Source organism: Sapajus apella, unplaced genomic scaffold (assembly GCF_009761245.1).
Source record: "Sapajus apella isolate SASKATOON/1434 unplaced genomic scaffold, GSC_monkey_1.0 scaffold85, whole genome shotgun sequence".
Classification (NCBI taxonomy): domain Eukaryota; kingdom Metazoa; phylum Chordata; class Mammalia; order Primates; family Cebidae; genus Sapajus; species Sapajus apella.
Window position 1 is genome coordinate 6567874 of NW_022437025.1, and position 16093 is coordinate 6583966.

The 16093-nt window shown below is 50.0% G+C and overlaps 1 protein-coding gene across 2 annotated transcripts in view; it reads left to right on the forward strand.

Annotated features, from left to right (window-relative positions):
* JAKMIP1 (janus kinase and microtubule interacting protein 1) overlaps window positions 1–16093 on the forward strand; it is a 174640-nt gene that overhangs the window by 74215 nt on the left and 84332 nt on the right. For both annotated transcript variants that reach the window (XM_032254158.1, XM_032254157.1), the window contains exon 2: window positions 15812–16087. In XM_032254158.1, the coding sequence (XP_032110049.1) occupies window positions 15959–16087 (129 nt within the window). In that variant the 5' untranslated portion in view covers window positions 15812–15958. The remainder of the gene's footprint in view (window positions 1–15811; window positions 16088–16093) is intronic.

Below are 16093 nucleotides of genomic sequence, written 5' to 3' on the forward strand. Positions count from 1 at the left end.
GAAACTTTGGAACAGAAGCTGAGTGGGGGTCTGGATGAAGGAGCTTTCAGCAGGAATGGCCATCAGCATTATGAGGGCAGGGTGTGATGGGTCCTGCTCAGCATCCTGGTCACCGTACCCAGCATGGTGTCTGGATTTCAGGAGGCGTGCCCCAAACTTGTGCTGAACAAATAATGGGGTAATGTGTTTAACCAGTCGACTTCAATCTGATCTCAAGCCTTATAGATTGTAGAGATCAAACATGCATGGCTCTGTTTATCCAAGAGCAAGGCCAAAGGCCCTTGATGGTCAGTATCTTACCATTTAGCCAAAGGCCATATTTAAAGATTAGGGTGCATGGCTGGCATGGGGCAGGGTCGCACCCAGCGTCCGACCACACATGTGCCAGCTCTTGTCTAGTTGTACTTGGCTCTGCAGAAGGGGTGACTGTTTTTACCAAGGAATCAGGAAACCTGTGTCCCTTGATGGCTGAATGGCATGTGTCCTCCTGCCTGAACTCTGCAGATGTGGAGACACCCCACAGAGCGAGAGTGAAAGTGGGATATGTGATGTCTTCATCATCCAGCAGGTGTTCAAAGAGGGCTCCTGGGGGTACTGATGCCTGCTTGGGGTGGGCACCTTGCCTGGTAGAGACTCAACTAAACCAGATGGCATGGAAGGCACTCCAAAGGCAGCAAGTGGACCAGACACCTGGGTGAGTTGGCCAGGGGCCTGGCAAGACACTCACTGGGTGTGGGACTCCCAAGCAGTGGGCCGCCGAAGGTGCGTTCCTGTTTCTGCTGTTTTATTTCTCTGCAGGGGTGGGGTGTGGCTGATGCTTGCTACAGGTGGTACTCTGTGGTAGCCATGGGTGAGTGGCTGGGAGGAGGAGGGGCAGGGAGACCCTGGAGGCCTGTGAGGTAGGCCAGCTGCAGGTGACAAGGCTGGGGGGACTGGAGGGACTCCAGAGAGAATTTGGCAGGTGGAGCGTGAGGCTTCGGGGATGCATGTGGGGAGCAAGCCCCGGAGGGAATGGACAGAGGAGGCACGTGGCTCCCATGTTTGCTCACCCGGGCTGGGGCTTTGTCAGACAGATAATGGATCCATTCATTTTTTCTCCACTTGAAGAAGCACATTGAAGACCAGCTGGGTCTCCTGTTGTGGGGACAAATTTCCCAGGCCAGGGGCTTGGACCTTGTGCCAGTAAAGACTCCCCTTCACTCCCTCCTCCCTCCTGGTCCCTTCTGAGCTCATTCACTGCTCACAGCACGTGGGTCCCGGCTTTGGCAGCAGGTGGCCTTCTGTCCACCCATTTGGAGGGACACTTCCCTTGCCCTGACTCCATGGAGAGCCATCACTTGTGGGGCTCTTGTAGTCTAGGAGCCTGGATGCAGTGAGAGATCCCCATTTCACAGATGGGGAAACTGAGGCAAAGACAACTCAGAGAACTGACCCCAGACCCCGAGTGACCTTCCTAGGAGGTGAATTCATGTCTGTCTGGCTCTAAAGCCTTTTTCTAACCACATATCTATGGTTAGTGAACGTCTTAGGCCCCAGCATCTTCACCCGCTTCACCCACCCGCAGGTAGAGGTGGTGGTAGTCCTGGCATCGCAGCCTTCACAGGGCATTGTTGTGGGGGTCAAATGAGATTGTCCTGTGGAAAGCAGATAGGGCGCCTGATAAACAGCAGGTGTTACCCAGAGACTGGAGGGTGGATGCGAACTTTCTGATGTCTGAAGGGCTCCTGTGTGCAGGAGCGGGAGTGGACGAATTTTCGGGGCTTCCGACTGCCCGGAGGAGCTAAGGGCAGAGGTTATAAGGGCGCTGGTTTTTGTTTGCTTCTTTTTGGTTTGAAATGAGAAGTGCTTTCTGAAGTGAGGGTTGCCAAGGGTGAGCCTGGTGGCGGGGGCCTCCTGTCATTGGAAGGACTTTGGAGAGAGGCTGTGGGACTGCACGTTGGGGAAGGGAGATGAAGGAGGGAATCCCGCAGGAGGAAAGGGAGGATGTGGCCTGTGGGGCCTTCCCAGGTGCCCGCTGGCCTCGTCTTCCTTCATATGGTTTCTCTGCACACAGTGCGGGGCCACATCTTCGGGCCATGTCCCAGCCTGCCAAGTCCTGACACAGCCGTTGTCCCGTTTGGGCCTCACCAATGTGCCAGCGAGGTCGCCGTTGCTACCATCCCTGCTAAGCCATTGGCCGGGGAGCCGGAGGCTGATAGCCTGCCTCCCCCGCCGGGCCCAGCCTGTGCCGGCCACCCTGGCCTCTTCTTGCTCCCTCAGGCACAGGCTCCCTCATGGCACAGACTCTCCCCTCTCCTCTGCTTCTCATCTCTCCTTCCAGAATGTCTGGCTTTTCAGCAACCCTATGGTGTGAGTTTTCAGTGTGTGGGGTGTGCCGTGGCTGTGGCTCTGAGCCTCAGTTTTCTCATCTCTAAATTGGGAGAACAGCCTGTGCCTTGCCTGCCCCTGGGCTTTCTGTGGCTCAGATGGGTCAGGTGGGCAGTGTGTGGTGAGGCGGATGGGGCGATGAGCCAGACTCCAAAGCCCACCAGCTCAGTTTTCCCTCAGAAGAAAGAGACTGACATTCCTTGGCTGGGGATTGCCAGGGAGCCTGCTCTGTTTTTGGAGCCACTGACTGCGCTGCTGAGTGCGGTACAGGGGTGTGTCTTCTGTATGTGTGTGTGGCATATGTGGTATGGGTTTCTGTAGGATGTGTGTGTGATGTCTGCGTGTGGTGTGTATGTATGTGTGTTGTATAGGGTGTGTGTTTCTGCATGATGTATTTGTGTGTGATGTCTGCGTGTGGGGTGTGTGTGTGTGTGTGTGTGTGTGTGTCATATGTGGTATGTGTTTCTGTATGATGCGTGTGTAATGTCTGTGTGTGGTGTGTGTGTTGTATGGAGTGTGTGTTTCTGTATGATGTGTGTATTTGTGTGTGGTGTGTATGTGTGTGGCCGCATATGTGGTGTGGATTTCTGTATGATGTGTGTGTAATGTCTGTGTATGTATGGTGCAGTGTGTTGCATGGGGTGTGTTTCTGTATGATGTGCGTGCTTGTGAGTGGTGTATGCATGGGATGTGTGTGCATGTGTGGTGTGTTTCTATATGGTGTGTGTATTTGTGTGTGGTGTAGCTGTGTGGTGTGTGTGTGTTTATGTGGTGTACGTGGTATAGTTTCTGTATGATGTGTGGTGCGTCTTTGTGTGGTGCAGTATGTGTACATGTATGTTGTATGGAATGTGTTTCTGTCTGGTGTGTGTGTGCTTTTGAGTGGTGTATGTATGGGTGGGGGGGCGTGTGTGGTATGTGTTTCTGTGTGGTGTATGTATGAGTGTATGTGTGGGGCATGTGTGAATGTGTGTTTCTGCATGCTGTGTATGTGTGCATGTTTTTCTGCATGGTGTGTGCATGCTTGTGAGTGGTATATGTATCGTATGTGTGGGGCATGTACGGTGTATGTTTCTTCATGTTTGTGTGTGTGCGTGTGTTTCTGTAGGATGTGTGCATGCTTGTGAGTGGTGTATGCATGGGTGTGTGTGTGGGGCATGTGTGGTGTGTGTTTCTGCATGTTGTGTGTATGTGTGTGTGTTTCTGTTGGTGTGTGTGTGCTTGTGAGTGGTGTATGCATGTGGGGGGCATGTGTGGTGTGTGTTTCTGCATGTTATGTGTATGTGCGTGTGTGTGCATGTTTCTGTATGGTGTGGCATGCTTGTGAGTGGTGTATGCATGGGATGTGCATGCATGTGTGGTGTGTTTCTATATGGTGCGTGTATTTGTGTATGGTGTACTGTGTGGCGTGTGTGTTTGTGTGGTGTATGTGGTATGTTTCTGTATGATGTGCGGTGTGTCTTTGTGTGGTGCAGTATGTGTGCATGTATGTTGTATGGAGTGCGTTTCTGTCTGGTGTGTGTGTGCTTTTGAGTGGTGTATGTATGGGTGTGGGGGGCATGTGTAGTATGTGTCTCTGTGTGGTGCATGTATGGATGTGTGTGGGGCATGTGTGATGTGTTTCTGCATGCTGTATGTGTGTGTGCATGTGTTTCTGTATGGTGTGTGCATGCTTGTGAGTGGTTTATGTTTGGGTGTGTGGAGGGGCGTGTGTGGTGTGTTTCTGCATGGTGTGTGTATGTGTGTGTGTGTGTGTGTGTTCCTGTATGGTGTGTGCATGCTTGTGAGTGGTGTATGTATGGGTGTGTGTGTGGGGGCATGTGTGGTATGTGTTTCTGCATGCTGTGTGTATGTGTGTGTGTGTGTGTTTCTGTTGGTGTGTGCATGCTTGTGAGTGGTGTATGTATGGGTGTAGGGGGGCGTGTGTGGTGTTTCTGCATGCTGTGTGTATGTGTGTGTTTCTGTATGGTGTGCGTGTGCTTGTGAGTGGTGTTTGTGTGTGGGGGGTGTGTGTGGTGTGTGTTTCTTCATGGTGTGTATGTGTGTGTGTGTGTTTCTATATGGTGTGTGCATGCTTGTGAGTGATGTATGTATGGGTGTGGGGGGGTGTGTGTGGTGTGTGTGATATGTGTTTCTGCATGGTGTGTGTATGTATGTATGTGTGTGTGTGTTTATGGTGTGTGCGTGCTTGTGAGTGGTGTATGTATGGGTGTGTGTGTTTGTGTGCATGTGTTTCTGTATGGTATGTTCATGCTTTTGTGTGTAACATGCACAGAATCACCGCCTCCCAGACACATGAGGGACTCTTAGGTATTTGTTGGGTGCAGAATGAACCTGACCCAGAAAAGGAAGTCTGGACAGTGTGGCCATAGATGGAGCTAGGAGAGTGGCCTCGAGTGGCCTGCGTCCCAACTTGGTGAGGCCACATCAGCAGGGAACCGTGGGGAGGGTCACTGCCCATGGCCCTAGAACCTGGATGGGTTGGCATGTAGGCCTTGACCAGGGGAGGCCACTGAGTCACATGAATGCAGACAGGCAAGGATGAGGGCTGGCTGGGGCAGTGGCAGTAGGGGGCGCCTCTGAGAACAGAGGTGATAGGGGACACTCTTGGTGGCTGGATGTTCAGGGTTGGGAAGCCTCGGGCCCATTCGCGATTAAGCCGCCATGCTTAAGCATGGAACTGGGTCCAGGTCACCAAGTGCTCTGAATATGCTGGTGCAGGTGGCTGCTCTGTTGTTATTTCTATGTTGAAGAGACCCACCAGCTGTGACCTGGTGTCTGTGATGGGACCCAGGGGCCTGGGAGCCCTGGCCGCAGGTGGCCCTCTCTGGGATTAGCAATGGTCGCCAGCCCTCATCCCACGTGCTACTGTCTGCGCGGCCCACCTACGTTATGGATGGAGAGTCCTGGGTGGAGAGAACACAGCCAGGCCAGGGCTGGGGGATGGTGGCAGAGCTGGGGCAAGGGACTGAGCCTCCTGCCCCTCATTCTGTGTCTGCTTTACCTCCAAGAGACATTTTGCCTCCAAGCCTAGAGTATGTGTTAGGAAAAGCTAACTTGGTTGACATTATTGACTGTGCCTTACAGAAGTTTCATTTAAAACTTCCTCTAACTATTTTGCATCAGTATAAAAAGAGACAGCAAGCACCTTGTTAATTTTCTGTCATTGGAAAATGAGGTCTCCTGATAAAGTTGGTTTCCTAGATTTCCCAGGTCTTTTTTTTTGTTTTGTTTTTTGTTTTTTAGAGACAGGGTCTCACGGCTCTGTTGCCCAGGCTGGAATGCGGTGGCGCCATCATAGCTCACTGCAGCCTTGAATTTCTGGGCTCAGGGGCTCCCCCCACCTCAGTCTCCTGGGTAGCTAGGACTGCAGGCTCGTGCCACCATGAGCTAACTTTTTAATTTTTTGTAGAGACACGGTCTTCCTCCGTTGCCCAAACTGGTCTTGAACTCCTGGGCTCAAGCTATCCTCTTCCCTGGCCTTCCAAAGTACTAGGATTATAGATGTGAGCTACCATACCCGATCAGGTTTTTCCATTTCAAGTATGAATGGACTTTTTATATTAATTTCCTCTCTCTTTTGGGGTGGTGGCATGGTAGAAAATCTTTGCTGTCTTTCCTTTTCCTGCCTGTGTCTTCGCCTTTTGCACAATGCTGTTTTCTAGTTCCCTGTGTCCATTTGGCCCTGGGCTGGGAGAACAGACAGCTCAGCTACTAGGATTGTATGAAAATCCTGAGAACCAGGATTTATGCAATCAACAAAATAATGAAAGAAATGGTACTGGGTTGTCTTTTGAGAAGAATTGAAATACCAGAGTGAAGCTCATGCCCCAGGCCTGCTTCAACTCCTTCCATGAATCCTTTGTGGCCCAAGTGGGGACTCAGAGGCTGCCAGAGTCCCCACTCCACAGAGCTGCTGGAGGCTGAGTTCCTTCAGATTTGGGCCTGGGACGGGGGCTTTGCCTACTGTGTCATGTGCACTGGCTCTGGGTGGGGGGTTTGGTCCCCCCAGAAACCATGCCTCCTCCCTCAGTGGCAAGAGCTCTGTTCCACGGGACTGTACTACCTCCAGATAGGTGAGCATTTTGCAGGGGATGTTGAAAACTAGTAGCATTGGCAGAAAATAGAAAAACGGAGCCTTTCACATTTGCTAAATTCTTACAATGTTAACAAGTGACATCTTTCGTTTAAAGGGTTTTTTACTTTGCAATTAAATCATTATAATTGTTAACGGTTATTGGCTGTTAACTCTTACTGAGTGCTTGTTACGGCCTGGTCCCTGTTTTGAACACCTTAAAAGTATGAAATCATTTCATACCCACAACAACCTTATGAGGAAGGAATTATTACTAGCCTCATTTTCTGATGAAGACATTGAGGCACAGAGAGGTGAAGCCTCTTGTCTGAGGTCACACAGCTGGTAAATGGAAGAGCTAAGAACCCACACAGTCCCTGTGGCTCCTGAGCCCAAGCTCTCACCCTCCACATCCCTCCCACCCCCGACCCCCTCACCATGTGGGCTGGGCCCTGTCCTCCCAGCTTTGCAGCTGACGAAACAACAGTTCAGGGATGTGAACTGAAGTCCCCCATATCCCAGAGCCGGCACTTGCTTGTGTGGGACTTGAATTCAGGTCAGCAGCTGCTCCCTCTAACCCCTATTTATATCACATTATGTTATTTTTCTTCATAAGGCCTCAGCCATTCCTTGAATGTTGGCACGGTCGTTTAAAGACAAGAATCTTTTGTGATTTTCATGCTAAATATGCAATGCAGAGTCTTTGTAGATCTTTTAGAAAATGTATCCGGCAAAAATCAAATCTGAACAGAAGGAAAAACCCAAGTACCATTACCCCTTTCAAAGACATCCACTCTTAATAGATTGTAAATATTTGTCTATGCCATTTTATTATTATTATTGGAGACAGGGTCTCACTCCATCGCTCAGGCTGGAGTGCAGTGGTTTGATCTCCGCTCACTGCAACTTCCACCTCCTAGGTTCAAGCGATTCTCCTGCCTCAGCCTCCCGAATAGGTGGGATTACAGGCTAATTTTTGTATTTTTAGTAGAGATGGGGTTTCACCATTTTGACCAGGCTGGTCTTGAACTCCTGACCTCAAGTGATCTGCCCGCCTCAGCTTCCCAAAGTGCTGGGATTACAGGCATGAGCCACTGCCTCTGGCCCTGTCCATGCTATTTTAAATGCCTGTACCTAAACATAAGCCTGCCTACAAATGTACATATTACAGTGTATATTATATGCAATATGTATACAAATTACTTATACATATACACTGTAGTATGCTGTATATACAATTGTATTAGTTGCTTTTTCCATTTAATAGGTGACAAACATCAGAGTCTGCAAGGTGATGGCCACAGGTCAAATCTGGTCCACAGATGGTTTCTGTTTGGGCTGCATAATATTTTAAAAAATTTATATAAATTAGTTTCTAATGTGTATAGATTGGGAAATTTCACTTAAAAATCAGTGTCAGCTTTCTCTGGAAAAATCGGATCTGGCTCCTCTGTTTAATGCTCTTGAATATCGCTGGAGCCGCGTTGTGGTCACTAGAGTAGATGGCGTGTGCCAAGGGCTCACCCCCGTCACTTCCCGCGCCTTCGCTGTGTGCTCCCTGCTGGCTGCATGTCTGTGATGGCGTGTGCTCCTCCACTGCATAGCCATCGCTGGATTTACTAGTGCAGTTTTGTAGCACAAGGAATTCCCTATGGCGGGACATTTAGGTTGCTTCCAACTTTTGCTCTCCTGATGCCTGGCACAGTTCTTTGGAAGGTGAGAGGGGAGTTGAAGGCAAGAGAGTATTGGCCTCCAAATAGTCATGCTGTCCTGGGCCTGAACACTGAGGACTATCTGATGCCCCCATCCCTTACGAAGCCCACTGTTGATAGAGCCATAGGAAAAATCCTGGGTCAAGCTGTGGATATTGTTGGCAAATCCGGCAGCTCAGGCCAATGAGAATGATGATGATGATGATGATGATGATGAAGCTGCTGCCATTTTTATTTGAGACAAGGTCTCGCTCTGTTGCCCAGGCTGGAGTGCAGTGGCACAATCTCCACTCACTGCAACCTCCGCCTCCCAGGTTCAAACGATTCTCCTGCCTCAGCCTCCCGAGTAGCTGGGATTCTAGGCATGCACCACCATGCCTGGCTATTTTTGCATTTTTGGTAGAGATGGGGTTTCACCATGGTGGCCAGGCTGGTCTCGAACTCCTGACCTCAGGTGATCTGCCTCCCTTGGCCTCCCAAAGTGCTGGGATTACAGGCGCAAATCACTGCGCCCAGCCTGCTACCATTTTTTGAGCATTGCTTTGTGCTGGGAAGTGTGCCAAGAAATGCCCAAACCTGAAGGCACTTAGTCTCCAGCAGCTCTGTGGAGTGGAGACCCTGACAGCCTCTGAGTCCCCACTTGGGCCACAAAGAATTCATGGAAGGAGTTGAAGCTGGCCTGGGGCATGAGCTTCACTCTGGTATTTCGGTTCTGCTCAAAAGAGAACCCAGTACCATGTCTTTCATTATTTTGTTAATTACATAGACAGCATGAGCACCATTACAGGATTTAAGGTGAAACTGAAAATCCAGGGATGTGAACTGGTGAGAAGCACATTCGCCATCTCTCCAGGTGCCGCCTGGCAGGGCTCACGGGCCTCTGTGGTCCATGGGCCTCCCTCCCTGCCTCTGCCTGGGCTGTTTCTGAGATGGCTGGTGTGCCTTTGCTCACTCGGCCACCAACAACTTTTGGGCCCTGAGATTATTTCCAGTTTTTCATTGCCATCAACAATTCAAATTATGCCACATGCAGCATCTTTAGGCATGTGGCTTTTTCCTTTCGGGAATTACTTCCTTAGAATAAATTCCCAGGAAGCATATTACTGAGCCTGGGGTAGGAATACCACTGTAGCTTTTTAAGTCAGCACAGTTTGGATTTAGATATTTAAACCAAAGGCATATACTTACTCAGAGAGATTTTTTCCTAAGGGCTTATTAATTAATAAATATTTTTTTTTAAAAAAAAAAAAAAAAAAAAAGAAAGCACGGCTAGATTCTTTAGTATAAACTGTTCTCTGTCCACAGAAAGGATTTGACTCTGCCAAGCTACCTCATTCATATTTTTGCTAAGGAGCCCCCTGGGATCTCCATGTAATTTTTGGTGAAATGAGCAGGAAGTGTTACAAAGAAGACCACTTGGTGATGGGCTGGAATTTCTGCTTATCAGATATTATTTGGATTTGAGTTGCCTTGAAGGAGCTAATTTTCTTTTTGTGTCTGTGTTATTTGAATCCTGTTATAAAAATATTAGGCCACGTGGGGTTGGAAGCAGGAGACCTGTATTGGAAATCTCATTGCAGACACCAGATCACTGAGCAATCTTGGGCAAATCACGTCTGCTTTTGAGCCTTAACTTTTTTCATCTGCACCTGGGAAGCAAAGGTCCCTTCTAATCTCACCTTGCAGGTTGTGAATTGTGACTGTGGAGGGATGTGGATGGTCCTGCTGAGTGGGGAGGCATTGTGGTTTCCTGGTGTTGTTACACAGTGTGGCGAGGGGCAAGGCTTATTCAGACTTGTGTTCTGAAAAGCTGGTTTCCTTCAGGCATTAAACAAAGTGCTGAGTGTGTTCCAGGAGTGGTTTTCTGTTTGTTTGTTTGTTTGTTTGTTTCTGAGATGGAGTTTCACTCTTGTTGCCCAGGCTGCAGTGCAATGGCACGATCTCAGCTCACCGCAACCTCCGCCTCCTGGGTTCAAGTGATTCTCCTGCCCCAGCATCCCAAGTAGCTGGGATTACAGGCATGTGCCACCACACCTGGCTAATTTTGTATTTTTAGTAGAGACAGGGCTTCTCCATGTTGGCCAGGCTGGTCTCGAACTCCTGACCTCAGGCGATCCATCCGCATCATCTTCCCAAAGTGCTGTGATTATGGACATGAGCCACCACATCTGGCCCCAAGAGTGGTTTTTCCCTGCATGCCTGGTATATTAATTTCCTGTGGCCACCATAAAGAATGACCACAAACTGGGTGGTAAACAGAAATTTACTCTCGCAGTTCTAGAGGTCAGAAGTTCCAAGTCACAGTGCTGGCAGGGTCACACTCCCTCAAAAGGCACTAGGGGAGAAGCTGTCAGTCCTTCCCTCCTCCAGTGCTGGACGGCTGCTGGCTGTCCTGGGCTTCCCTGGTGTGGCCTCAGCACTCCGGTCTGTTCCCTGGTTTTGCGTGGGCTTCTCTCCTGTGTGTCTTCTCTGTGCATCTCCTAAAAGAAGGACTCTTGTCAATGGATTTAGACTTCACCCTACTCCAGGATGATTTCTTCTTGAGATCTTTAAGTTCATGACATCTTTGAAGACACTTTTTCCTAATAAGGGCACATCCGCAGGTTCTGGGGAGCAGAATGTGATCATATCTTTTTGGGATCACCATTCAGCCCGCCTCAGCCATCATCAGCAGAAGCCGGCCCATGCTGCCCAACCAGAGCTCTGCCCTTGTCTCCTGTGGCCTCAGTCCAGGGTCCCAACCCTTCTCCTTGCCTCTCCAATTGTCACCATGAAGCTGTGCTTTAAGGAGGGGAGGAAATTTTGCAGCAGGTCTGAGAAGGGCAGACAAGGCCCTGGACCCAGTGCATTGGCAGATATTGTTGGTGGGCATTGTGGAAGGCTGTGGGGGTCAGGCCAAGAGCCTGGCATATAGGTCACGGGTGGCAAATATCCACCTCCCGCGAGCCAGTCCTGTTGGCTCCAGAACTGAAATATCTCTGCAGCCCACCCAGGTCTGACATCACATGCTGTGGGAAGTAAAAGTTCCTTTTTAAAGTTTCCTTTCTTGTTAAAGAATAAGCGTGCTAATAACTCTTTGTTAAGCCCTATTCTATGTAGCTGTTAGATATGCTGTGCTTACAGGCATGTAGTACATTCTATGCCCTTGTACTTTAACCAAAATATCTGTGCTGGATGTGCTCACAGACATGTCCCAGCTTTTCATTGCTTTTACTTGTTTAGAAAAGTTTTAAGTTATTAGCCAATCGGGTTTTAGTTTAGATTGAGAGGTCTAGCTCCAGCCAATGGAGATCAGACACAGCAGTAAGGACAACCCCAAATGCACAAGGGATATATATGTCTGTTTTCCTTTGTTTATTGTACTCTTGTGGCAAGATGGCTAGTGGGAGTACCTTTCCTACAGGAAGTAAAAATTGCTGAAAGATCCTTTGTCTCAGTGCTGATTTTTCTTTGCGGCACCAAGCATCTGTTTCCAACACATCCCCCTTGTCTCAGCCTCCATATCATTTGTCTGTGCCTCAGCAGCCCGAGTGCCCTTTAAACAGCAGAATGAGAGTCGCAGAGCCTCTGCAGTGCTTCCTGTGTGCCAGGCAGGGACCCATTTCACTCTCGCCACCACCTCTGGGGTACAGCTGTTATCATCTGCATTTTAGTGACATGGAAATCTGAGTCACACCTTACTAATGTCTTCCCAGCATGCTCAGGGAAGGACTTGAACTCTGTCCAGGGCCAGCTTCACTGGCACATGACCTGCGCTGTCCTGCAGGGCCTGCATTCAAAGGGGCTAGCTCTTGGTTTAATGCTCTGCTGTCACTGTCATGCAAGTCTTAATAATTTTGAACAAGGAGCTTCGCGGTTTCATTTTGCGCTGGGCTGCAAATGCATAGCTGGTCTTGACTCTGTGCTTGCTGTAGGACCCCAGTGGTGTGGCAGTTTGCCCTCCCCACCGCCTGCCCATGACAGGTGATATTTGATAGCTGTGTATCACAGTGCTCTGTAGACTTTTCTTTTCCAGCACCTACCACAAGCCATCATTATTTTATGTATTCATTTCCATAGTGGTCTCCCTGACCAGACAGTTCTATGATGGCCGGGACTCCCTCTGTTCCTCCTGCAGGCCTGGTATATTAATTTTTTGTGGGCAATTAAAGGGCAGCCGGGCTTCCAAGGCACAGAAAAATGACATGGAGGCTGGGACAATGGGGCTTATGTTGTTGGAGATGGGTGGGCTGCAGAGATACTTCAGTTCTGGAGCCACAGGACTGGTTCATGGGAGGTGGAGATTTGCCATCCTTGGCCTATATGCCAGACAAGGTCCAGCATCATCAGAGGAGCTCCACATGCCTTCAGGAAGGAGCATTCTCTGAGGACTCTGCCTCCTGTGTGTCCTGAGCAGTCAGTCACCCTCCAGCCTGCCACACTGAGCCAGGGCTGTGCTCTTTCCTTGACAGTGGGCTATGCCATCTCCTGCTTAGTGGGCAGTGGGCTCAGAATGAAAAGCCCTGGGTGCAGCAAACACCAAGTTCAGCTCAGGCAGGAGAGTGCCCTGCTGTCGCTCCTGCTGATGAGACCTTTGTGCAGCCCACAGCCAGATGGGCTGATTGCAGTGACACTGTGTGGCGCTGTGAGCATCAGGACCCTCAACAGTGTTTCCATGGCAGAGAGGCCGGTTGCTGGGGGCCGCCCTGAGCTCCAAGGTTGACTTGGCCCAGAACTTTGGACACCCTCCCCTCCTGCACTCCATTCATCTCTACACTCCCTGCGGCCTGGCCTGGCATCGGCCCATGGAGACTTATTCATCCTGGAATTGGATCGAGCTTGGACTTTGGGCACAGGGTGGGGCACACGAAGGTGGAAGCCAAGGTCCTGACCCAGAGGAGCTGACAATTGACACACAGCACAGGGCACCCTTTCCCCCTCTGGCAGCCCAAAGAGTAGGCAGACCTGCAGCTGCCCCATCCTGCCTGTGAGCCTGGTGGGCCACCCCCGTGGGTGTGTTCCATTTGCTTTCTCTTCAGCTTTTTTCTGGTGTCCTTCCTGGCTAATTGCTGATATTTTTCTTGCCTTTCTTAAAAATATTGCACTGTTTCTTCTGAAAAGCAGTCATTGAAATAGAAACATGTGCTTATCTAGAAGAGTCTAAAGAAGAGAATAGGTATCACCTGTAACTGCATCTTCCTTCTAGATGCATGACCGGGGGGGTTCCTGTCCATATCCTGGAGGTGTGGCTGCCTCATCCTTTCCACCATATGCCCAGGGTACAGGGCTGGCACCTTGCAGGTGCTCAACACATATTTATGACTGAGTGAAAAGAATGAGCAAATATATGTGTGTGTATATATTATATATATAGCAGAAAATTAAGACTATAAATTGTATTTGTTATTTATTTTGAGACAGAGTCTCCCAGGCTGGGATGCAATGGCGCGATCTTGCCTCAACTCAGCTAAATTTTTTTGTGTTTTTAGTAGATAGGGGTTTTCACTGTGTTGGCCAGGCCGGTCTCAAACTCCTGACCTCATGTGATCTTCCCACCTCTGCCTCCCAAAGTGCTGGTATTATAGGTATGAACCACCACACCCAGCCTGATTTTTATTTTGCCTTTTTTACTCTTTGTGGCACTGACCTTTTGCCATGTGGAGTCTGCTGTCGGGGCTTAGACTTCGTTTACTTAATCTATCCGTTCTGCTGAGCATTGTGTTATTGGGATGAACATCCAAGTGTTTTTATCAGAGACTGTATCTCTGGTATTTCCTTAAGGCACATTCCTAGAAATGGCCACAGAAAGGAATAAAAAGGAGTAAGCTTCCTTTTTGGGGTGTTGTATTTTGTGTGTCTTCCTGCTGATCAGGGTATGGGGAGGTGTACTTCAGACTGGAAGGCTGATTTCTGAGAACTGCTATGGTTATAAAAGCGGCAGTGAGGAATGAATTATGTATCAAGCTCTAAGTCAGATCAAGGCAAATGGAGTTCATACTTATCTGAAGACAGAATGTACCTTTCTGGAATCGATCCTGGGGGATGTTGATGAGCCCGGAATAATCCTTCATGGAGTGTTGAGAAAAACCGCTCTCTCCTGTTCAGAAGGAAGGCAGCTGGCCTCCATCACTGTCTCCCAGATTTTATAGTTTGGAAGGATGTCCCAGGGCCCCAGGGCTAGCAGGGCATGCCTGACTTCAGTTCATGGCCACTGAGCATCTGCACCTCGCCGACGCACTGACATTGCGGAGACCCCACCCAGACCGTTCCTGGGCACCCCTGTACTTCCTGCACCTCCCACCCACAGGCTGAGGTCACATGGACTCCAGGTGGCCGAGTCCAGTGGCCAGCTTCAGGTCCTCACTTTGACCTCTTCGGGGCTGCCCACTATCGGAGTCTTCCTTCTAGACGCATGATCTTCTGCAGCCTCTCTGGTGCTTTCCCTCCTTAAGTCTTGTTCACGTCCTTCCTTGCCAATTTTGTCCCTTCTGCCCAACCTCCCAAGTTAGCATTCCTCAACACTGGAGTGTTCCCTCCTCGCCCTGCATTCGTTCACTAGGTGATCTAATCCCAGCGCCACCACTCATGGGCCATTTGGACTTAGGTAGCTTACCTCACCTCTCTGTGCTTTATTTTCTCATCTCTAAAATGGGCTTAGTAAAATACTCTCTCACCGGGTGTTCCAAGGACAATGGGATGGGATTCCCTGCTCCTGCCACAGGCCCTGGCACATGATGGGCACCTCATGAATCTCCTGCTGTCACTCACTCACTCATTCATTCAGTGACTCACTTGGCGGATCTGGATGGAAAGCATCTTATGTGCTGCCCTCTCTTCTAGGCATGGAGGATACAGTGGGGGCAGAGCAGACCCGGGCCTTGCTTACTGGGAACCCATCCTCATGGAGGGGACATAGATGAGAACTAAGTAAATTACAGTTTGTGAGATGGAAAATGATCAGGAGACGTGTGACGGGAAGGGAGAACAGAGGCGGCTTTGGGCAGTGGTTAAGCTCAGTCCTGGCTCACCTGCTTCCAGCTGTGGACCTTGATCAGGTTCATACTGTTTCCTCTCTCAGTAGCTGAGTGACATCACTGGCAGTCAACCTCTTTGTGTCTCAGTTTCCTCATCTGTAACACTGAGTGACATCATCTACCTAGTAGGGAAGGGAACCACTAACCTCTGAAATAGAAAAGCCCATTTCTCAAAGTGTGGTCCTCAGACCCTGCTCCAGAATTGCTGGGACTGTGGATGGAAATGCAGATTTCCTGGCCCACCACATTTCTCATGTTGAGCTCTGGGTGAGGGTCAGAGCCCTGCTTTTTGGAAGAAGCACCTTGGGCGACTCAGGCTCATTGATATTGGCAGAATGTGGTCTGCAGCCTGCTGAGATGGGCTGGTCTCATCTTGATGGGGGCAGGATGGATTGAAACTACTCAAGGTGTGGTCACCTGGGAGCCTCACCTGGGAGCTTGTTAGAAAGGCAAAGCAGATTCTCTAGGGGTGGGCCTAGGACTCCTCGCCTTAAGAACCTCCAAGAGATTCTGCTGCAGCCCCCATCCGGGAGGCTCTAGGTCAGTCCTGGGAGTGGCAGGTGTCTGACCCGCAGTGCCCTAGGCAGGGACACCAGCTCCACACCCTTCTCTCTCTGCTAACTCAGTTTCCCTCCTTCCCTCAGGATCCCAAGTGATGGTGGTTTCCTTGGAGGGCGAGCTGAGCCCTGCGCGACTGGTTAGCACGGTGGAGCTAGTAGCCGCGCCTGCTGGCTGGTGTGCGTGAACGGGTGTGAACCGCAGGATCTCAGCACCTTGACCCAAGAGGAAGCATGTCGAAGAAAGGCCGGAGCAAGGGCGAGAAGCCCGAGATGGAGACGGACCCGGTGCAGATGGCCAACGAGGAGCTGCGGGCCAAGTTGACCAGCATTCAGATCGAGTTCCAGCAGGAAAGGAGCAAGGTGGGG